General features: G+C 43.8%; 1 protein-coding gene across 1 annotated transcript in view; it reads left to right on the top strand.

The window, feature by feature from the left end:
- LAPTM4B (lysosomal protein transmembrane 4 beta) overlaps positions 1–23,759 on the top strand; it is an 81,637-nt gene that overhangs the window by 14,373 nt on the left and 43,505 nt on the right. The window contains exon 2 of the mRNA XM_030794989.1: positions 17,368–17,479. Within this exon, the coding sequence (XP_030650849.1) occupies positions 17,368–17,479 (112 nt within the window). The remainder of the gene's footprint in view (positions 1–17,367; positions 17,480–23,759) is intronic.

The raw sequence follows: 23,759 nt of genomic DNA, 5'->3' as shown, positions 1-23,759 counted from the left end.
TTGTATTTCTTTTTTTAAATAAAAGGTCTCATATATTTATGACCGAACCCAGCCAACCAACACATTCATAACGATTCAGAGAGAAAAAATATATTCCCATTAAAACGTCCAACTGTCCAGATGGTGGCGCCATTTTCAGCTTGCTGTGGGAAGATGGTCATGACCTTGACAGTGTAAATATGTGTCATCTTGTGTGCAATTCCTTATAGATCCAGCTTGCTTCTTCTCTAGTGTCTCCTTTTGGAGTTGTACCTGATTTTATTACCAGTTGTTAATCTGAATCCACTGGGGAATGGGACATTTTTGCTTTTGTTTCTTGGCCAGGAAACAATCCTGAAAGTCTTGTGAGAAGACATGGCAAGAAGCGGAGTCAGGCACACACCACGATGGTGGAGAAAGGAAGAGAGAACTAATTGTTCTATTTTTAGTAGAGATGAGGTTTCACTATGTTGACCAGGCTGGTCTCCAACTCCTGACCTCAGGTGATCTGCATGCCTCGGCCTCCCAAAGTGCTGGGATTACAGGCGTGAGCCACCTCGCCCGGCCCTCTTTCCACTTTTTTGTACCCATTAACCTTCTGCCTCGTTACTCCCCACTACCGTTCCCAGCCTCTGGTAACCATCCTTCTACTTTCTAGCTCCATGAGTACAATGGTTTAAAGTTTTAACTCCCACAAATACGTGAGAACATGCAAAGTTTGGTTTCCTGTGCCTGGCTTATTTCACTTTACATAATGACCTCTAGTTCATCCATGTTGTTGCAAATGACAAGATCTCATTATGGCTGAATAGTACTCCATTCTGTATATGCACCACATTTTCTTTATCTGTTCACCTGTTGATGGACACTTAGGTTGCTTACAAATCTTCGCTATCGTGAATAGTGCTGCAATAAAATGGGAGTGCAGGCTATTTTTTTTTTTGATAGGCTTATTTCCTTTCTTTTGGGTATATACCTAGGTGTGGGATTGCTGCATTGTGTGATAGCTCTATTTTTAGTTTTTTGAGGAACCTCCAAACTGTTCTCCATAGTGGTTGTATAATTTATTTATTTATTTTTTTTTAGACAGAGTCTCACTCTGTCGCCAGGCTGGAGTACAGTGGCACGATCCTGGCACACTGCAACCTCCACCTCCCAGGTTCAAGCGATTCTTCTGCCTCAGCTTCCTAAGTAGCTGGGATTACAGGTGTGCACCACCACGCCCGGCTAAATTTTGTATTTTTAGTAGAGATGGGGTTTCACCATGTTGGTCAGGCTGGTCTCAAACTCCTGACCTTGTGATCCGCCCGCCTCGGCCTCCCAAAGTGCTGGGATTACAGGCATGAGCCACCGCGCCTGGCTGTGGTTGTATAATTTACATTCCCACCAACAGTATACAAAAGTTCCATTTTATCTGCTTCCTTGTCAGCATTTGTTACTGCCTGACTTTTGGGTAAAAGGAATTTTAACTGGGGTGAGATGATATAATATTGTATTTTTGTTTGTTTGTTTGTTTGTTTTTTGAGACGGAGTCTCACTCTGTTGCCCAGGCTAGAGTGCAGTGGTTCCATCTCAGCTCACTGTAACCTCTGATTCCTGGGTTCAAGCAATTCTGCTGTGTCAGCCTCCTGAGTAGCTGGAATTACAGGCATGTGCCACCATGCCCGGATAATTTTTGTGTTTTTTAGTAGAGGTGGGGTTTCGCCATGTTGGCCACGCTGGTCTCAAACTCCTGACCTCAGGTGATCCGCCTGTCTCAGCCTCCCAAGGTGCTGGGGTTACAGGTATGTGCCATTGCGCTTGGCCTTCCCATTGTAGTTTTGATGACGAATTACTATTATTATTATTATTATTATTTTGAGACAGTTTCACTCTCACCCAGGCTGGAGTGCAGTATCATGATCTTGGCTCACTGCAACCTCTGTCTCCTGGGTTCAAATGATTCTCGTGCCTCAGCCTCCTGAGTAGCTAGGACTACTAGTGTACGCCACCATGCCCAGCTAAGTTTTGTTTTTGTTTTCATTTTTGTTTTTTTGAGACAGAGTCTCACTCTGTCACCAAGGCTGGAGCTCAATGGCGCGGTCTCGGCTCACTGCAACCTCTGCCTCCCGGGTTCAAGCAATTCTCCTGCCTCAGCTTCCTGAGTAGCTGGGACTACAGGCACATACCACCACGCCCGGCTAATTTTTGTATTTTTAGTAGGGATAGGGTTTCACTATGTTGGCCAGGCTGGTCTCGAACTCCCGACCTTGTGATCTGCCCGCCTCAGTCTCCCAAAGTGCTGGGATCCAGGCATGAGCCACCGTGCCTGGCCTTAATTTTTGTATTTTTAGCGGAAATGGGGTCTCACCACATTGGCCAGGGTGGTCTCAAACTCCTGATCTCAAGTTATCTGCCTGCCTCAGCTTCTCAAAGTGTTGGACTACGGGCATGAGCCACTGTGCCCAGCAGTTTTGTGTTTTGAGACAAAGTCTGGCTCTATTGCCCAGGCTGGAGTGCAGTGGCACAGTCTTGGCTCACCGCAACCTCCGCCTCCTGGGTTCAAGCAATTCTCGTGTCTCAACCTCCCGAGTAGCTAGGATTACAGGTGTGTGCCACTGAGCCCTTCCTAGCTTTTTGTTTTTTTGAGACGGGTCTCACTTTATTTCCCAGGTTGGAGTGCAGTGGTGCAATCACATCTCATTGCAACCTCGACCTTTCAGCTCAAGCAGTTTTCCCACCTCAGCCTCCCAAGTAGCTGGGACCACAGGCACACACCACCACACCCAGCTATTTTTACAAATTATTATTTGTAGAAACAGGGTCTTGCTTGTTTGCCCAGGCTGGTCTCGAGCTTCTGGGTTCAAGCGAGCCACCTGCCTCCGCCTCCCAAAGTGCTGGGATTACAGGCATGAGCCACCATGCCTGGTTGATACTTTTTTGTGCACAGAGTTTAGGTCTCCATTGTCCATCCTGAACTAGGCTCTGGGCTGGGCCTGTCTCTTCATAATCAAGGATTTAAAATGTTCTTTAAGACATGAAAGGGAGCACAGTCATTTTCTACCTCCACACCCTGTCCCTCCATGTCTCCCAGTAGGTCTTTGCCTCTTCTGGGGGCCATCCTTTGCCTTCTGTCCATTGTCCAGGCATCTTTGTTGTTAATTACGTGCACCCTGTGTTCTTTTGAGTACATGATGGTGTCTTAGCCTGAAAGTGAAGACCAGAACCGACTGAAGTGCACTCAGAGAAATTGGGATTGCTTCTGCTGGTGTGGCAAATCGTTTTGCATGCTAGCCACTTGTCAGATTGGGAGTGCTGTCTGGAGCACTCCCTTGAAAGGAATTTTGAGCTTGCTGCCAGGGATTGGTTTAGCAGAGTTGGCCAGGGCCTGTGAATGGGGTGTGGTGGCTTCTTGGGAGGAACCTGGGTTACTGGTAAGAGCATATATGGCATTTGTAATCAAAGCACCAACAGTTGAATGTCAGTTGAAAACTGTGCGACTGTATTTTGTGAACATGGTATGTGCATATGTCCCTGAAGTCTGAGTCCTCATCTGTAGAATGGTGTAGTAATGATCAGACTTGATAGGGAGGCAGCACTGTTTTTATAATATAAAATGGTGCATATGGGGATGGTGGTTTCTTGGTTTAGTTCATCACCTATGAGGAAGACGTCCTGAAAGGATGGTACTGTTGACTAAACCGGTGAATCAGAAAGACCTGGTTGAATTTGGGGGGAGGGGGACTTCCATAATATATTAAAAAATTATATCTATTGAAATGGGGCTCTAATAAAAGGTATAACATCCATTTTACTCCTTAAACTTTTTCCCTCAGAGTCTATAACCAAAGAGACCATCCTTTGACTTAGAAGTCATGGCCACCATTACAATCCAACTCCAAGGATTGCCAAGAGTGGCTCATTTTCCTGCTTGTGTGCCTTAGAGTTTTTCTTAACAGTTGGTTCTTTTTTATTTTATTTTTTTGATACAAGGTCTCACTTTGTCACCCAGGCTGGAGTGCAGTGGCACCATCTCCACTCACTACATCCTTGACCTCCTGGGCTCCAGGTGCCTCCCACCCCAGCTCGCCAAGCAGCTGGGACGACAGGTGCAAGCCACCACGACCAGCTAATTATTTGTATTTTTGTAGATATGGGTTTCCCCATGTTGCCTGGGCTGGTCTGAAATTCCTGAGCTCAAATGATCCACCTCCCTTGGCCTCCCAAAGTGCTGGGATTACAGGTGTGAGCCGCCATGCCCAGCCTAACAGTCAATTTATTTTTTATTTTTTATTTTTTTCCTTTTTTGAGACTAAGTCTTACTCTGAAGTGCAGGCTGCATTACAGTGGCACGATCTCCGCTCGCTGCAACCTCTGCCTCCCAGGTCCAAGTGATTCTTCTGTCTCAGCCTCCCAAGTAGCTGGAATTACAGGCTCCCAGCACCACACTTGGCTGTTTTGTATTTTTAGTAGAGACAGGATTTCACCATGTTGGCCAGGCTGGTTTCGAACTCCTGACCTCAAGTGATCCACCCTCCTCAGCCTTCCAAAGTGCTGGGATTACAGGCGTGAACCATTGCGCCCAGCATAACGGTCAATTAGTCACTTAATCTGATACCCTAAAATTGTTTGTGCTATGATTTTTCTCTCAGGATGTTTAGGTCTGTTACTTTCTGGTGTTAATAGTGTCACCTCAGAAATCATACAAAGGATATGACAGATTTGAAAATAATAACTAGAAACTCTAGAAAGAAAAAAAATACTGTTGATAAGGTAACAGAATTTGTTTTCACTCTGAGTAGAACATCCGATTTATTGTTTTCCTGACTTAGATAATAGGCTGCCATGAGGGCTTTGCCATAATATATATGTGATGCTTAGTGTTGTGCCTGGCATATATTTGTTGCATAATAGATTTTTGAATAACTGAATGAATGAGTTAATGAATGTTATAGCATTTATTCTACATTTTACTTGGCTGTTGATGTATGTTTCTTCCACTGGACTAATGTTGGGCACAGGGACCATGTCTTTTTTTTAAACCGTTTTTCTGTTCAGAAAAAAAAAAAGGTTTAGCTTGCTCCCAGCACTCATTTAATTTTATATAAACACCCTATGAGGCTGAAGCAAATCTGAGTGATTTTCATTGTAAAATAAAATAAAAATTGTTCTTGGAATTATTTCTAAACAGAATATCAGTATTGTCTATTTCAGAAAAATCGGATTGTTCAAATGAATCTTGGGCCAACAGCTGTTCAAGAGTGATGTTAACATTGTCCATAGGAGTGCCGTTTTGTAGGATTTGACACTTTCAGCGATAGAGAATTAGTATATTTTGTACATGGAAATACCACTATTAAAACTGAATGCTGTAAACAGAATGTCTGTCGTTTCCCAAATTGATATACTAGAGGAATGCGAAAATAATAATAAAAGCAAGATTTTTGTGGCAAACTTATCGCAGGATAAACGCTGCAGCTGCTAGGGCTGCTGGCAAGTATTCTTGGGACAAATGGGACAAGGGTTAAGAGTTGGGGTTCTTGCTCTGTCGCCCAGGCTGGGGAACAGTGGCACCGTCATAGCTCACTGCAGCCTTGAGCTCATGGGCGCAAGCCTTAACTTTCACCTCAGCCTCCCAAGTAGCTAGGACTGCAAGCACACACCACCAAACCCAGCTAATTGTTTTTTTTTTTTTTTTTTTTTTTTTTTTGACGGAATCTTGCTCTGTTACCCAGGCTGGAGTGCAATGGTGCAGTCTCGCCTCACTGCAGCCTCTGCCTCCTGGGTTTAGTTCTTCTGCCTCAGCATCCCAAGTAGCTGGGATTACCGGCACCTGCCATCACGCCTGGCTAATTTTTGTATTTTTAGTAGAGATGAGGTTTCACCATGTTAGCCGGGCTGGTCTTGAACTCCTGAGCTCAAGTGAACCGCCCACCTTGGCCTCCCAAAGTGGTGGGATTATAGGTGTGAGCCACTGCACCCGGCCCAAACCCAGCTAATTTAAAATTTTTTAATAAATATAAAAATTCAGCTCATCTTGGAACTTTTGGCTTCTAGCAGTCCTTCTACCTCAGCCTCTGAAAGTGCTGGGAGTGCAAGCGTGAACCTCCATGACCAGCTTGGGACCATGTCTTTTTTTTGTTTGTTTGTTTGTTTGTTTTTTTTGGTTTTTTTTTTTTTTTTTTTTTTTTTTGAGACGGAGTCTCGCTCTGTCGCCCAGGCTGGAGTGCAGTGGCGCGATCTCGGCTCACTGCAAGCTCCGCCTCCCGGGTTCATGCCATTCTCCTGCCTCAGCCTCTCCAAGTAGCTGGGACTACAGGCGCCCGCCACCACGCCCGGCTAATTTTTTTTATTTTTATTTTTTTTAGTAGAGACGGGGTTTCACCGTGGTCTCGATCTCCTGACGTCGTGATCCGCCCGCCTCGGCCTCCCAAAGTGTTGGGATTACAAGCGTGAGCCACCGCGCCTGGCCGGGACCATGTCTTAATCATTTTTGTACAACCAGTTTCAGTCAGAATGTTGGGCACATAGTAGGTGAACTAATTTAGTGAATTTCTTAGGCAAATAGGATTTTACAATAAATCTAATTTTCCCCCAGAATATATTTACCATATTTATTTGAATTGAAATAACAAGCATGAGAAGAAGTTTATTTTAATATCAGAACAGGACCATATTGAGAGTCTGATTCAAACTTCCCTTTGATTTGCCCATTGAAATTGAGTCCAAATGAGAGGCATACCTGCCATTAATGGCTTTTATTTTATTTTAATTTAATTTATTTATTTTGAGATGGAGTCTCGCTCTGTCACCCAAGCTGGAGTGCAATGGCATGATCTTGGCTTACTGCAACCTCCACCTCCCATGTTCAAGCCATTCTCCTGCCTCAGCCTCCTGAGTAGCTGGGATTACAGGGACCCGCCACCATGCCCGGCTAACTTTTGTATTTTTAAGAGAAGGTTTGACCATGTTGTCCAGGTTGGTCTCAAACTCCTGACCCGAGGTGATCCACCTGCCTCGGCCTCCCAAAGTGCTGGGATTACAGGCGTGAGCCACCATGCTCAGCCCTATTAATAACTTTTGGAAAAAATTTCCAAATACTGGAATATAGAAATTAGCCAAGTATCAGAAACAGCAAATCAGATTATAATGTTTGTTTATTATTATTTCTTGAGACAGAATCTCACTTTGTCACTCAGAGTGCAGTGTGGTAGCATGATCATAGCTCACTGGAGCTGCAACCTCCTGAGCTTAGGCAGTCTGCCTGCGTCAGCCTCCAGAGTAGCTGGGACCACAGGTGCCTACCACCACACCTGGCTAATTATTATTTGTAGAGACGGTCTCATTATGTTGCCCAGGCTGGTCTTGGACTCCTGGGCTCAGTGGATCCTTACTCTTCAGCCTCTCAAAAATTGCTGGGATTACAGGAGTAAGCCACCCACACCTGGCCTGTTTTTTAAATTACGAATAATTTTTACTGATTATTGTACGTTTACATAAAAGGGCGTAAAATATAAACAGCTCAGCTATCACTAAGCGAAGACCCATATATCTTATCACTCAAGACTGTTCTATTAATGGTTTGCTGTAGAGTTTATATATCTTTGACTTTTAAGAAAGTCTAACACTGGCCGGGCATGGTGGCTCACACCTGTAATCCCAGCATCTTGGGGGGCTGAGGTGGGTGGATCACTTGAGGTCAGGAGTTTGAGACCAGCCTGGCCAACATGGTGAAACCCTGTCTTTACTAAAAATACAAAAATTAGCCGAGTGTGGTGGCACTTGCCTGTAGTCCCAGCTACTCTGGAGGCTGAGGTGGGAGAATTGCTTGAACCCCAGAGGCCGAGATTGCCCCACTGCACTCCAGCCTCGGCGACAGAGCGAGACTCTGTCTTTAAAAAAAAAAAAAAAAAAAGATGTAACACTAATTGGTACTTTTGATCTCTTCCTAGACAATGCAGGGACCTTAGCTTAGTTCATTTCCATTCACACCTCCTCTTGATTTATTTGCTGTTTTCCCCACTCACCTCTGTTGCCCAGGCTGGAGTGCAGAGGCGCAGTCTTAGCTTACCGCAGCCTCAACCTCCCGTGCTCAAGCGATCCTTTTGCCTCCGCCCCCCAGTAGCTGGGACTACAGGCATGCGCCACCGTACCCGCCTAGTTTTTGTATGTTTTGGTAGAGATGGGGATTCACCTTGTTGGCCAGGCTGGTCTCGGATTCCTGACCTCAAGTGATCCTCCTGCCTCGGGCTCCCAAAGTGCTGGGATTACAAGCACCAGCCAGTTATTTCTTGATTATATGCTAAACAATGAGTGGATTATTCATGAGTCTAATTTTTGTGGAGATGGAGTCTTACTATGTTGTCCAGGCTGATCTCAAACTCCTGGGCTCAAGCAGTCATCCTGCCTGGGCCTCCTCAGGTGTTGGGATTACAGGTATGAGCCACTGTGCTCGTCCGGATCCTTGAATTAATATTATTTCACTCTGATGTTTCTCCCTTGTTATATCTATTTCCAGGTTTGACTTGAATGCCTGGACAGATTTGTTTATTATTGATCATTGTCTTAGCATGTTAGTTGTTATTTTATGGTTACATCGTGCTTACATTAGACAATTTGGGAAAAAAGGAGTGTGATAATTAAAGATATAAGTATGTTGTAGTGCTTTTACCTATGATTTATATATGTGAGCACATTAGAGATAGAAATGGCCGGGCATGGCCGGGTGCAGTGGCTCATTCCTGTAATCCCAGCACTTTGGGAGGCTGTGGTGGGCAGATCACCTGAGGTCAGGAGTTCGAGACCAGCCTGGCCAACATGGTAAAACCCCTTCTCTACTAAAAATACAAAAATTAGCTGGGCATGGTGGAAGGCGCTTGTAATCCCAGCTACACGGGAGGCTGAGGCAGGAGAATCGCTTGAACCTAGGAGGCAGAGGTTTCAGTGAGCCGAGATTATGCCATTGCGCTCCAGCTTGCGTGACACAGTGAGACGCTATCTCAATAAATAAATAAATAAAATAAAATAAAGAAATGGCCGGGCACAATGGCTCATGCTTGTGATCCCAGCACTTCGGGAGACTTCGGTGGGAGCATCACTTGAGCCCAAGGAGTTTGAGACCAGGTCGAGTAATATAGTGAGATCCTGTCTCAAATAAAAAACTAGATATAAATAATAAAATTGGAATTACAACTTTTTTTTTTTTTTTTTTTTTTTGAGACGAAGTTTCGTTTTTATTGCCCAGGCTGGAGTGCAACGGTGCGACCTCGGCTCACTGAAACTTCTGCCTCCCAGGTTGAAGCGATTCTCCTGCCTCAGCCTTCTGAGTAGCTGGGATTACAGGCATGTGCCACCACGTACGGCTGATTTTCTATTTTAGTAGAGATGAGGTTTCTCCATGTTGGTTAGGCTGGTCTCAAACTCCCGACCTCAGGTGGTCCGCCTGCCTCGTCCTCCCAAAGTGCTGGGATTACAGGGGTGAGCCACTGCGCCCAGCTGGAATTACAACTTTTTAATACTGTGCTTTTCATTTAGTGTGATTCTGTGAACATTTTCTTGTCATTAACATTTTAAAAAATAAGATTTTAATGCTTGTATAGGATTCTGTTACTTGGCTTTAATATTCAGTCATTCTACTTTTGTTTCAAGTTTTCACTATTAAAGATAAGTCTGCAGTAATCATTTTTGGATACAACCTGTGTAAATTTCTGATCGTTGTTTAATTACTGTATCAGTGGGTTTGAAAGTTCGTAAGGATTTTTTTTATTGAGGCTTTTAAAAAGGAGAGCTGACAATTACATTTTCAGTTGTTTAGATTCAAGCTGCAAGTCTCTTATTTGGGATCTGATAGATGACTTACGGGTGAAAAGCACTTTGAATTCCTGGAACATATTCAGGGGCTTAACACCACTTAAGAAATTGGACAGAAGTTGGATATATTTACATGTGGAAGTAATCATTGTTAAGAACAAGGAAAAATATGTGACATCACAGGATCAGTTTGTAAATAGAACAGGAACAGTTTGCTCATGACATAAAAAAAAGACAAAGCCCAAATATAAGTGAGCATTGACTGAATTAGAGCATAAGTGTGTCCCCTCTTTTGCATTTAGATCAACTGTGGGCATTATGTATTCTGCTCCTGGCAAGCCTGAGCATCGTCTTGGTTCTCATTTGTGGTGGTTTTATTCTTGGTTAGAATGGATGATTGAGTGATTGCCATTTTCTCTCTTTCAGAAAGTTCTTACCCAGTGTTGTTGGGGCTTTGACTCACGTTTGACCTTTTCGACCTGGCTGGGTTTAGTAGCTACCATGGCTAATCCTACGCCCAACCCCTTTGCACAGGCATAGGTCCTCATGGCTCCCCATTTTCTATTCACATCATTCATGGTGTGCCAGATTCCCATCCAACAATTGAGGTTTTATATAATAATTATACAATAGATACGTGGTGGTTCACAGACCTTCTTATGTTAGGAAAATTCCACACTGATTAAAAGCCACAGTGGTGAGTCATTTGTGATGTGTAATGAGCTTACCTGTCATATCTTTGTTTTATCTGTGTCCCCTCTATCTGGACAGCCTCGTGAAAAACCAGGGCACCTGGAAGGGGACTTGGTCCCCCGAGAGAAAGACCACAGGGCTAGAGGTACAGAGTGGGTGATAATAGTTACTACAGTATTTATGACACTGGCAGGTGTAGGACCCAGGACCCACTCTGGAGTAAGAAGGACACACTGAGCCAGCAGCCAGGACTCTGTTGTCAGACACCATGTGATGTGTTACAGAGATGGAGCAGGAGAGGGCAGAAAGGCACGTAAGTGTCTGACAGCATCAGGCTGTCAGAACTCCAGTAGCAAACAGAAAAACAGGGCACACATGAATACCACAGGGCGAGTACAAAGAGGAGGGTTAGAGGCCAGATGGATAAGCTAAAAATAGGATTATTTGGACATCCTGCAGTACTTTCAGCACAGTGTATCTAAAATCGACGTCGCCATAGTGCTTCCACTGACCTTTTCCATTTCCGATAATGACAAGATACATCCTGTCACGAGGCTTGAAGTCTTAGGTCTTCTTTGCTTCTTTGCCCGTGTTCTTTGCATCTAGTCAGTTACTGTATCTCTAGTAATTCTGCCTCCATGTGGAAAGGTCTTGGGGTTCCAACCTTGACTGTCCCACACATAGGCCCTAAGATAAAGTCACCAAACCTCACCACCTAACGTGGAAGATGACCATCTCACAGGGTTGTCATGAGAATTAGAGACGAAATGCCCGATTACTTCTTAGCCAGACTATTGTAGGTGTTTCCAGGGTCAAAGGACAAAATTACAACAATTTAGTTTAAAGATCTTAATTGGCTTTCTAGAATTGGGCAACACTTCATCTCATAAAATAGAGTATCCTGTGAGCTAAGCAGAGGAGCTTGGCTTTTTAGAGAGAAATGGGCTGAAGAAACCAGAAACAAAGAACTAAAAGCAGATGAGTTGTTTCAAAGGGACTTTTCTTGTAAGGCAGGGGCAGGAAGACAGAACAATACAAAAATAACTGATGGTTAGCATCAGGTGACTTCAGGTTATCTGAACCTGAGCACGGTGACTGCATTTTGGTTTGTAGTCTAGTATGTTGGGGCCCTATTGTGCAGGAGCTCTATCTGCAACAATGGCCACCTATAATTTTTATTTAACACCAGATGGAATTCCTGCCTCTAATTTAGCCTTCCCACTTCTGCCAGTTTGTTCTTTCTAACAACATAGCTCTGATCATGTCATATCCTTCCTCAAAACCTCTATGGCATTTTCATTAACTATTAGAATTCCTATCCTAGTTTCGAGGCCTCTTCACCACCTGGCCCAATCCAACATTTTTGGTTCCATCCTCCAGCATTTCCTTTTATACCTCCTGACCCTGGCGTTCCAGCCACATTGAACTTGCTGTCTTGAGGACATGTCCTTGTCTCAGTGGCATTGCTCATACTTGGAATTGTTCTTCACCTCTCAGGCTCCAAATCTTCATCTTTCGAGTTCCTGTTCAAATGCTCCCATCTCTGTTGCAGATCCCTGCAACTCCTGACTGTAACTCTCCTTAACTTCCATGATTCTTTCTCTGAGCTCTTGTCACATTCACTGCTTTATGCTTTTTGTTTTTTGGGTACATGATACATTTAACTTCATGTTCTGAGTCCTGGGGAGTTCTTCCTAAGCACTTAGCAAGTATGTGTTGTAGGCAGTTAGTAGCTATATATGATCAGTAGACTCCACGGGGGAATAATAAGTGGATTAAGAATTGACAGGTCCCTAGGGACTGAGAGTGCAGGAAAGCACATGCGTAAAGCAGGTGCATTAACACTGGCTTTAGAAGATCTAGAAAACTAGTAACCAAGAGCTTTTAGTATGGTTCTTGTTGAGGTGTGAAGAGGTAAGATAACTCATTTGAGTGACTATTGTATGCCAGTCACCGGTCTAGGTATTTTATGTATATTCACTCATTTGAACTCTGGCCAGATGACATTCCGTTCTGTAATATTACCCCTTGACCTCTTTTTTTTTTTTTTTTTTTTTTTTTTGAGATGGAGTTTTCGCTCTTGTTGCCCAGGCTAGAGTACAGTGGCGCAATCTCGGCTCACTGTAACCTCCACCTCCCAGGTTCACGCGATTCTCCTGCCTCAGTTTCCAGAGTAGCTGGGATTACAGGCATGCGCCACCATGCCCGGCTAATTTTGTATTTTTAGTGGAGACGGGGTTTCTTCATGTTGGCCAGGCTCGTCTTAAACTCCTGACTTCTGGTGATCTGCCCGCCTTGGCCTCCCAAAATGCTAGGATTACAGGCATGAGCCACTGCGCCCGGCCCCGTTGACTTCTTGTTACATTTAGAATAAAATACAAAGTCAGGTGGTGGCTCGCGCACGTAATCCCAGGACTTCGGGAGGCCGGGGCAGGAGGATCACTTGAGTCTGAGAGTTCAAGACCAGCTTGGGCAACATAGTGACACACCTCATCTCTAATTAAAACAAAACAAAGCAAAACTCCATAAGTAGCCCTACAGGACCCCAGACTCACACTGTACAACTTCCTCACCTTTCCATCTTCTCTGACCAACTCCTTACCTCTGCTCCCTCCTTTAAAGCTTTTTGCCCATGAATCCCAAATTTATGTTTTTTCATTTCAACTTTAAAACCCTGCCCTATTATGATAACAATAATGGAGTACATTGCCTTTGTGTGGTTCTTCATACTTTTTTTTTTTTTTTTTTTGAGATGGAGTTTCGCTCTTGTTGCCCAGGCTGGAGTGCAGTGGTGCCATCTCAGCTCACTGCCATCTCCACCCCCTGCTGGGTTCAGGCGATTCTCCTGCCTTGGCCTCTGCAGTAGCTGGGATTACAGGCACATGCTAACATGTCCAGCTAATTTTTCTATTTTTAGCAGAGATGGGGTTTCACCACGTTGGCCAAACTGGTCTCGAACTCCTGACCTCAGGTGATCCATCTGCCTCGGCCTCCTAAAGTGCTAGGATTACAGGCCACCACGCCCAGCTCTTCATAATTTTTCAAAGCACATTCCTCTTATTTCATTTGATCTTATTTCAGTCCACAATTTTCCACATACCTTTTCTCAAAAATATGAGTATAGAAGAGTTGGGTGCAGTGGCTCACACCTGTAATCCCAGCACTTTGGGAGTCTGAGGCGGGCGGATCACTTGAGACCAGCCTGGCCAACATGGTGAAACTCTGTCTCTAATAAAAATACAAAAAAATTTAGCCAGGTGTGGTGGCAGGTGCCTGTAATTGCAGCTTACAGGCTCCTACTGAGGCGAGAGAATGACTTGAACCCGGGTGGTGGAGGTTGCAGTGAGCTGAGCTTGCGCCACTGCACTCCAGCCTGGGCGACAGTGCGAGACTCCATCTCAAAAAAAAAAAAAAAAAATAAGTATAGAGGGATTGAAATGCTAAGGAAATTTGACAGTTTATCAAATAACATCTTTGCCATACATCTTAATGCCAGTTGTGGGACTGGCCTGTGGCTCCTTTAAGCCTTGGAGTTGTAACAGAAAGTTTTCTTCAAATAGTTTTGTTAATCACACTGTTTAAAATGTGCTATGAAATTTCTTGGATCTTTGGAGAGAAACAAGATACTGTTACAGTAATTACTGTGGAGATGTTACTGGAAAGGGGATCCAGACCCCAAGAGAGGGTTCTTGGACCTCGTGCAAGAAATAATTCAGATTGAGTCCATAGAGTAAAGTGAATGTAAGTTTATTAAGTAAAGAAACAAAAGAATGGTTACTCCATAGGCAGAGCAGTAGCTTGGGCTGCTCGACTGATAATACCATAATTACTTATTCATTATATGCTAAACAAGGGGTGGGTTATTCATGAGTTTTCCAGGAAAGGGGTGGGCAATTCCCGGAAATGAGAGTGCCTCCCCTTTTCAGGCCATATAGGGTAACTACCTGACGTTGCCATGGCATTTGTAAACTGTCATGGCGCTGGTGGGAGTGTCTTTTAGCATTCATGCTAATGTATTGTAACTAGTGCGTAATGAGTAGTGAGGACAGCCAGAGCTCACTTTTGTCACCATCTTGGTTTTGGTGGGTTTTGGCCGGCTTCTTTACCATCACCTGTTTTATCGGCAAGGTCTTTGTGACCTGTACCTTGTGCCGACCTCCCATCTCATCCTGTGACTTAGAAGGCCTAACCTCCTGGGAGTGCAGCCCAGTGGGTCTTAGCCACATTTTACCAAGCCCCTGTTCATAATGGAGTCGCTTTGGTTCAGATGCCTTTGACGGAGAAGGTAACTTTTCACTATATATTCTTTTGTACAATTCAGGTGTTTGGTTAAACACATGCTTGTAATATCTGTTTAAATTAGTTATATGTGTATGTATACTCTGGGAAGTGGCTGTTCTCCTTATTATAATTTTTTTCAAAAAAGCAATCAGCTTTTATTTGACAATTTGGAAAATACAGGAAGAAAAAAAGTTATCCCAGCCAGGCACAGTGGCTCACGCCTATAATCCTAGCACTTTGGGAGGCCGAGGTGGGTGGATCATGAGGTCAGGAGTTCAAGACCAGCCTGACCAAGACAGTGAAACCCCATCTCTACTAAAAATACAAAAATTAGCCGGGTGTGGTGGCAGGCACCTGTAATTCCAGCTACTCAGGAGGCTGAGGCAGGAGAATTGCTTGAACCTGGCAGGTGGAGGTTGCAGTGAGCCGAGATCATGCCACTACACTCCAGCCTGGGTGACAGAGTGAGACTCCATCTCAAAAAAAAAAAAAAGAAAAAAGAAGTTACTTCGAATCCTACAATAATCCTGAAACAACCAATTGGGATTGTTATTTAAAAATAAACTTTTTTTTTTCCCTGAGACAGGGTCTCACTCTTTCACCCAGGCTGGAGGGCAGTGGCACGATCTCAGCTCACTGGAACCTCTGCCTCCCTGGTTGAAGTGATTCTCCTGCCTCAGCCTCCTGAGTATCTGGGATTACAGGCATCCACCACCACGCCCAACTAATTTGTATTTTAAGAAATAGGGTTTCACCATGTTGGCCAGCCTGGTCTCAAACTCCTAATCTCAAGTGATCCACCCACCTCGGCCTCCCAAAGTGGTGGGATTACAGGTGTGAGCCACCGTGCCCGGCCAAAAATAAACTCTTGAATGGATGTTCTGTAAAACATTTACACTTCTTTTAAACAGGTATTTCCAAATATGTGGATTTTTGTTTATTTGGTTTTGAGGGAAGGTCTTACTATGTTGCCCAGGTTGGAGTGCAGTGGCGCATCAGCTCACTGTAGCCTCAAACTCCTGGGCTCAGGCGATCCTCCCACCTCAGCCTCCTGAGTAGCTGGGACTACAGGCGTGCGCCACTATGCCTGGCTCATTTTTTTGTTTGTTGAGATGGGGTCTCACTGTGTTGCCCAGGCTTGTCTTGAGCTCCTGGGCTCAACTGATCTTCCCACCTCAGCCTCCCAAAGTGCTGGGATTACAGACATGAGCCACTGTGTTCAACCCAAATAATGATTTTTGTGGTAGGATATGCCATTAGTTAGTGTTGTTAGTAAGAGGCTTTCTCTGTGTATCTTCACTCCATTTGAGAAGAGTAAAACATAGAACTCTGCCATAAGTTTCTGAACTTAGAATAGTAAAGAAGTAACAAGCCAGTCTTGGCCTGGCCCAATGATGCGCACCTGTAGGCCCAGCTACTTGGGAGGCAGAGGTGGGAGGATTGCTTGAGCCCAGGAGTTTGAGGCCAGCCTGGGCAATATAGACACCTTGTCTCTCAACAGACAACAACCCAGTCTTAGCTGGTGCCTCACTTAAACTCTGCGATCCTTGCCACCCCAGCCCCATCAAAGTTAATATGTGTGTGTATTGTCCAGCAGTGACAGGAAGAATAAAGGAAATAGAAATGAAGAGGTAGAATGATCAGGATTTTGCAGTTGGTTGGGTGTGCAGGATAAAGATGGTAAACTCAGATGATCAAGTTTCATGTATGGACAGGAGACTTGTAGAGGTTAGGTTTTGGAACCTAAATTCCTGGATTCAAATCCCATCTCTACAGCTTGGTAGTTGTTTGTTCCTGGGCAGTGTTTTTTAACCTCTGAGCCTCAGTTTGCTATGTATAACATGGGAATAATTTAGTACCCACTTTGTTAGGTTATTGGAGGGCTTAAGAGAGATTCCACATAAAGCACTTAGCATAGTGCCTGAATGTTTTTCATTAATTATTAATAGCGAGGCCATTTTTTAAGTTAGAGAACAAATAAGGAGGAGCCGAAGTGGGAGATGTTAAAGAAGATGATTTTCATTTAGAGGAGCTGAGTTTAAAGTAGCCAAGGGCAGTATTCAGAAGACAGGACTACTGGCCTGGCCTGGCCTGGAAAGGGTTATTAGTATGATCCTGGATCCACTATGTAGCTTTGCATTCATTCTCTGAAACTGCTTCCTAAATTGCTTCAAAGCTCTCAAAGCTCCACTGGTTTGAACCTGTAAAATGTTTGATTAACTGATACAACTTGGGTTGCTTACCTTTAGCTCTAGAGTGTAGCTGACTCACTGGAAAGTTTTTGTGCTTTTTCAACCACTGGTGCCAGGGCTGCTGCCTGTGTTTGTGTGTGTTGTTCACTGCTCTGTGGTGCCTGGGCCAGGGGGAATGAGATAAAATCCTGCTGTTGTCTTCACTCCAAGCCTTGTGCACTTGGCTGCAACTGAATGGGCTGGCAGCATTTCTGCCTTGGGAATGTTTATCTGCTCCCTCGATGGGTGGGGCTTAGTGTTGAGAGTCAAGCCACTGAGGAAGTTGCCTGTGGCCAGCCTGACTCCATGTGGTCAGTGTAATTTTCTATTATAAGGATTGCATCCTGGGGTTACTTAAATTCTTTTTTTGTTTTTTTTTTTTTTCTTGTTGCAGATCATCAATGCTGTGGTACTGTTGATTTTATTGAGTGCCCTGGTTGATCCGGATCAGTATCACTTCTCAAGTTCTGAACTGGGAGGTGACTTTGAGTTCATGGATGATGCCAGTAAGTAGTAGATATTTGGATATTTTCAAGGGCAGGGAATCTGACTGCCAGCACTTCCTTTTAAATTACAAATATAGACTCATGAGCTCATTTGAGCTGATACATAACTTGTCATTGCAAATCAAATATTTGTGTGCGTCTAACGTTCTGTCTTCTAGGTGCGAGAGTCTAAATAAGATATATTTTCATCTTATGTTAACTTACCCATTTAAAAAACTATTGTATTATCATAGACTTTCTACCCTGGGCCTTTTGGCCTTTTTTGAGAGGAAGAGGTATAAATGCCAGGAAGGAAGGTGAAAAGGCTTGTGCTTATCTCCTTGTGTCTTCTATTATGTTTCAGTATTTATTTTTATTCTAGGAGTGATCCTTTTCCATTCTAGAAATGATGTTGCAGATTATTTGGGGGGAATTTAGGGCCTTTTCCCAGTGAATGGAAATATGTACAAGGATGTGGATGTGGGGTAAGCAGGGAGGAAGCTAGGCTGCCAGCTTCAAGATCACTGCAGCCTCATCATTTTATAATCGTTATGCTGAGTCCATGCCAAAGGAGAGGAGTAGTGCTGTGCATAATCTCAAGCAGAAGATAGTACAGATTTATTTCTCATTGGCTTTGGAGAACTTCAAGTGAGTTTTTCTTAAAAAGTGTTGGAGCAAAGTAAGAGGGGGGAGAGTGGCTCAACATGCGGTTTTAGAGATCGGAAGCATTCGAAAGACATGGTGAGGGCTCTGTTTCTCCAAGTAAGAAAAAGCTGTTCAGTGGTTTTAACTAAATGCATGAACTGATGTGTGCATTTAAGATCCCTTTTGCTGCTGAGTAGGGGACTGGGTGTGTGAGCCCAGAGTCTGGGAGAGTGGTATTGGGGATACCACCTAGGCTGCACTGGGGATAGAGAACAGGGAAGGATTTGGCAGCTTGCTGTTTTGGGCAGCAAAGGAGATGGAGGAATCAAAGATGACTTCTGCTTTCCAGTTTTGGGAGATGACCTGCGTCTTAACTGAGCTGAGAAAGTCCGGAGTCAGGAGGTGGGAACAGACTTGCGGGAGAAAACTAGACTTTAATTTCAGTAACTAGCTGAGCACATTTGTTTGGAATTGATACGGTTTGGCTGTGTCCCCACCCAAATCTTGAATTGTACCTCCCAGAATTCCCCTGTATTGTAGGAGGGACCCAGGGGGAGGTAATTGAATCGTGGGAACTGCTCTTTCCCTTGCTATTCTTGTGATAGTGAGTAAGTCTCACGAGATCGAGGCCGAGGCCAGCAGATCAGCTGAGGCCAGGAGTTCAAGACCAGCCTGGCCAAGGTGACAAACCCCGTCTCTACTAAAAATAGAAAAATTAGCCCACTGTGGTGGTGGGCGCCTGTAATCCCAGCTACTTGGGAGGCTGAGGCGGGAGAATTGCTTGAACCCCAAGTGGCGGAGGTTGCAGTGAGCTGAGATCGTACCAGTGCACTTCAGCCTGGGCAACAGGCCACTTTTGCTTTTTCCTCATTCTCTCTTGTCACCGCCATGTAAGAAGTCCCTTTCACCCTTTGCCGTGATTCTGAGGCCTCCCCAGCCATGTGGAACTGTAAGTCCAGTTAAACCTCTTTTTCTTCCCAGTCTCGGGTATGTGTTTATCAGCAGCATGAAAGCAGACTAGTACAGGAGTGTAGGCTCCGAAGCCAGAAGAGGTCAGTTTGAGTTCTGACACTGCCGTGTGTTGAAGATGCTAAACTTGAGCTAGTGACTTATCATTGTATGCCTCAGTTTCCCCCTCTGCAAGATAGGAGTGACTTTATAACCACATGATTTAAATGATAGTAATTACAGACGGGCCACGGTGGCTCACACCTGTAATCCCAGCACTTTGGGAGGCTAGGAGGGTGGTGGGGATCACTTGAGATCAGGAGTTCAAGACCAGCCTGGCCAACGTGGCAAAACCCCATCTCTACTAAAATCTACTTGCCTCAGAGTTGTTGTGAGGATTAAATGAGTTAGTGCATAAAACATGCTTAGAATGGGGCCTGGCCCATAGGAAGTGCTCAGTACATTTTGCTGTTTCAGCTACTATTATCTAGATTGTTATGGCTGGAACATGTGAACCATCTTGAAGTGGAGAGGTTACAAAGGTCAGGCATGGGAGTCTGTGGCCCAGAGGAAATATTTGGACTGCGATTATAGATTTGAGGATATCAGCCTAAAAACTGAATTTCTGTTAGGGAAAGAGTAAAAAGAAAAGGCAACGGGGCCCAGAACTGAGCTTTGAAGGAGCCCCAACTGTAAGAGGCCAGGAGGAAGAATTCGAGAGAGTAACTAACTGGTAGTGAAGTAAACAGAGAACCAAGAGATGCTTTCTAGCCATCATCTTCCACCACTATTGTTTCATAACATGGATTAAGAAGTTGGGGCATTAAAGTTACTGCAGAGATAACTAAAAAAAAAAAAAAAAGGAAAAGTTGGCATTATCCTGGGATTTGAGATCCTGATTAGCTGGGATTATAGGCATGTGCCATCACATGGCTAATTTTTGTATTTTTTGTAGAGATGGGGTTTCGCCATGTTGTGTAGGCTGGTCTGGAACTCTTGAGCTCAAGTGGTCCACCTACCTCGGCCTCCCAAAGTGCTGGGATTATAGGCATGAGCCACCACACCTGGCCAATTTTCATAATTTTCAAGCACAACTTAAAGTAATTAATTATTCAGGCTGGGCTCAGAGGCTCACGCCTGTAATTCCAGCACTTTGGGAGGCCGAGGCAGGCAGATCACCTGAGGTCAGGAGTTCGAGACCAGCCTGTCCAACATGGCAAAACCCCCATCTCTACTAAAAACACAAAAATTAGCTGGGCATAATAGACACCTGGTAATTCCAGCTACTCAGGAGGCTGAGGCAGGAGAATTGCTTGAACCTGGGAGGGGGGAGTTTGCAGTGAGCCGAGATCGTGCCATTGCACTCTAGCCTGGGTGACAGTGAGACGATATTTCAAAATTAAAATAAATAATCCATCTCAAGGATTATTAATCCTGTCCACACGAGTGAAATATGGAAAGCTGTGTCCAATAACCTTTGGCCTATGAGCTTATTTATTAAAGGAGACCAAAACACATATAAAAGAAGTTTAAAAAAACAGATTCAGGTAAATATCCACTTTTCTGTACCTTTATAACCACGTGATTTAAATGATAGAAAGTAATAACAGACTGGGTGTGATGGCTCACACCTGTAATCCCAGCACTTTGGGAGGCTGTAGGGGGCGGGGATCACTTGAGAGCAGGAGTTCAAGACCAGCCTGGCCAACATGGCAAAACCCCGTCTCTACTAAAAATACTAAAAAAGTAGCCTGGCGTGGTGGCGTGTGCCTGTGGTCCTAGCTATTTGGGAGGCTGAGGCAGGAGAATCGCTTTAACCCGGGAGGCAGAGGCTGCAGTGAGCCGAGATCACGCCACTACGTACCAGCCTGGGCGACAGAGCAAGACTGCATCTCAAAAAAAAAAAAAAAAGTAATTACAAACTATTCATTCAATCCTTTCAAATATATAAAATAGGAGAGAAACTGCAAAGGCACTGGAATTAACATCCAGGACATTATAAAACAATTACTATTTTAAAGTCTTAAGTACCAGCAAGCCTTTCAAGGTAGCTAAATTAAGCCTATCATGTCAGATAGTTATTACCCAGCTTAATCTCTGGTGATTAGAATAAGGCATGCAGTGTTGCTACCAGATCCAGATAGAACCATAGCATTATCATTTACAACTTCTTTTCCTAACCTCAATTGCCTTAGAAAAGGAATCCTGCTACTGGAATTGTGTAGCTTTAATCTGAGGGGAAATAAAGCAGAGTGACATTAATTTAACATTAATTAAACTAATTATTCTTTCTGGAAGAATTCATATGAGTATAATGGGGTTATTCAGAATAGACAGAGTAAGAAATGTTAGACCAGGTGCGGTAGCTCACATTTGTAATCCCAACACTTTGGGAGGCTGAAGCGGGTGGATTGCTTGAGCTCAGGAGTTCGAGATCAGCCTGGGCAACACGGCGAAACCCTGTCTCAACTAAAAATACAAAAATTAGTCGGGTGTGATGGTGCATGCCTGTAATCCCAGCTACTTGGAAGGCTGAGGTGGGAGGATTGCTTGAGCCTGGGAGGCAGAGGTTGCAGTGAGCCAAGATTGTGTCACTGCACTCCAGCCTGGGTGACAGAGCCAGACCCTGTCTCAAATTAAACAATTATGAAAATTAATATAGCAATTTTATCTTGATATCTTTTTGCATTGGTGACAGCTGTCTGAAGATTTCATCCAGCCAGACAGAGCAGAACTCTTTCTCACTTTTGCAGGTGATCTTTTCCATGATCTGGAAGAAGAAAGCTAAATTCCTATTTATATTGAAATGAGGCATATAGGAGAATCTACTGGAATAAAGAAAGAAAATATAAGAAAATGAGTTAAAAAATTTATTTTTGAGACTGGGTCCCACTCTGTCACCAGGCTGGAGTGGAGTGTTGCACATAATCTGGGCTTACTGCAATCCCTACCTCTTGGGCTCAAGCGATTCTCCCACCTTAGCCTCCCAAGTAGCTGTAACTAGAGGCATGAGCCACCGCGCCTGGCTAATTTTTTGTAGAGATGGGGTTTTGTCATGTTGCCCAGGCTGGTCTCAAACTCCTGAGCTCTGGCAATTCGTCATTCTGGACCTCCCAAAGTGCTAGGATTACAGGCATGAGCCACCCTATCCGCCCTCAGTTTTTTCAGTGTTATAAAAATTGACTATACTGGGAAAGAATGTGGAACTGTCATAGATTGGAGGAGACACAATTAAATGCACTGTGGGATCCTGGATTAGATTCTGGAAAAGAAAAAGGACATTGAGGGGGAACAGGTAAAATTCAAATTAGTTGTACAGTTTAATCAACAGTGTTGTACCAATGTTAATTTCCTGGTTTTGGTAGTTATGCTAGAGCTAGGTAAATTGTTAATAGGGGAAGCAGGGTGAAGGGTATACGTGAATTCTGCTGTGTTTGTAACTTTCCTATATGTCTAAAATGACATCAGAATAAAAAGTTAAAGCAAAAGTAGTTCAATCCACTGACTTAGAAGCTCAAAGAGTAATGTTTGAAAAGCATGTATGTGTGGCATATTGTGTTACACACTCATAGCCTTGAGTAGAAGTAGACTTCATGGAATTTTATTTGTGAGATTTTGTTTGGCAAAGAATTATAACAGCAAGTGTTCGTACTACGCATAATATGAAACAGGAGTTCATCCATATTAATTTCTAATTAATTTTGTGGTAGATTTGTCTTTCTGGTCCAACTTACTTTCTTCACTGGGCAGACAAACTTAGTCTGAAGAAATAAATGGCCAGATAAGTTGTCAGGAAATGATGGCTACTTATATATACAGTCACCTGATTTAGGCTAAAGACACCACTACATTTATTGGAGAAAGGATGGTCTTTTCAATAAATGGTTCTGGGTGAAATTAATAAGAGAAAGACAGACACCTCACAAAAGAAGATATCCATAAGAGAATATTCTCCACATTACAAATTATAGGGAATTGCAAATTACAACTACAGTAGTAAATTACCGTGCCCCTTCAAAATGACCAACATTAACGCAGTTAACAATACCACCTGTTGGTATCGATGCCAAACAGCTGGAACTCTCAAATCGTGGCTGGGAATGTAAATCACGCCAACCACTTTGGAAAACTAAAGCTAAATGTACATCTACCCTATGGCCCTGCATTCCACTCCTTGATATATGTACACTCCAGGAGTGAGTGTTAACACAACTCAGTCCTAGATATATACCCTAGGGAAACAGGTGCTTCATAAATCCGTCGTCAGCCATGTATAAAAATGGTCATAGTAGCTTTATTTATGATAGCCAAAAGTTGGAAACAATCCAGATTTCCAATGGCAGAATGGGCAAAAATGAAGCAGAGACGAAATGATATAAGCAAAATGGGTGGGGAGAATTAACTGTACTGTGTGTATGCTTATATATGTATGTGCATGTTTTGAAAGTTTTGATAATGAAAACTGAGAAATAGGAAACAGCAACAGAAAAGAATGATGAACCTGAGGAGGGCCAGCTTTCTTGATGGCTCTCAGCATCACAAACTAAGGCTCATCTCGCTCTGGCATTTGGAAAGGGCCTTTGGCTGCCTACCTGCCCTCTTCACATACCACAGACTAGGCAGTCTGCACAGCTTGCCGGCTTGTGCATAAAGATCCTGACAGCCTTGAGAAAATAGAACTACAGCAGCAGGGGAAGCTGAGCCAGGG

This window comes from Nomascus leucogenys, chromosome 16 (genome assembly GCF_006542625.1).
Source record: "Nomascus leucogenys isolate Asia chromosome 16, Asia_NLE_v1, whole genome shotgun sequence".
In the NCBI taxonomy this organism is placed as follows: domain Eukaryota; kingdom Metazoa; phylum Chordata; class Mammalia; order Primates; family Hylobatidae; genus Nomascus; species Nomascus leucogenys.
This window is presented reverse-complemented; position numbering and strand designations above follow the sequence as displayed.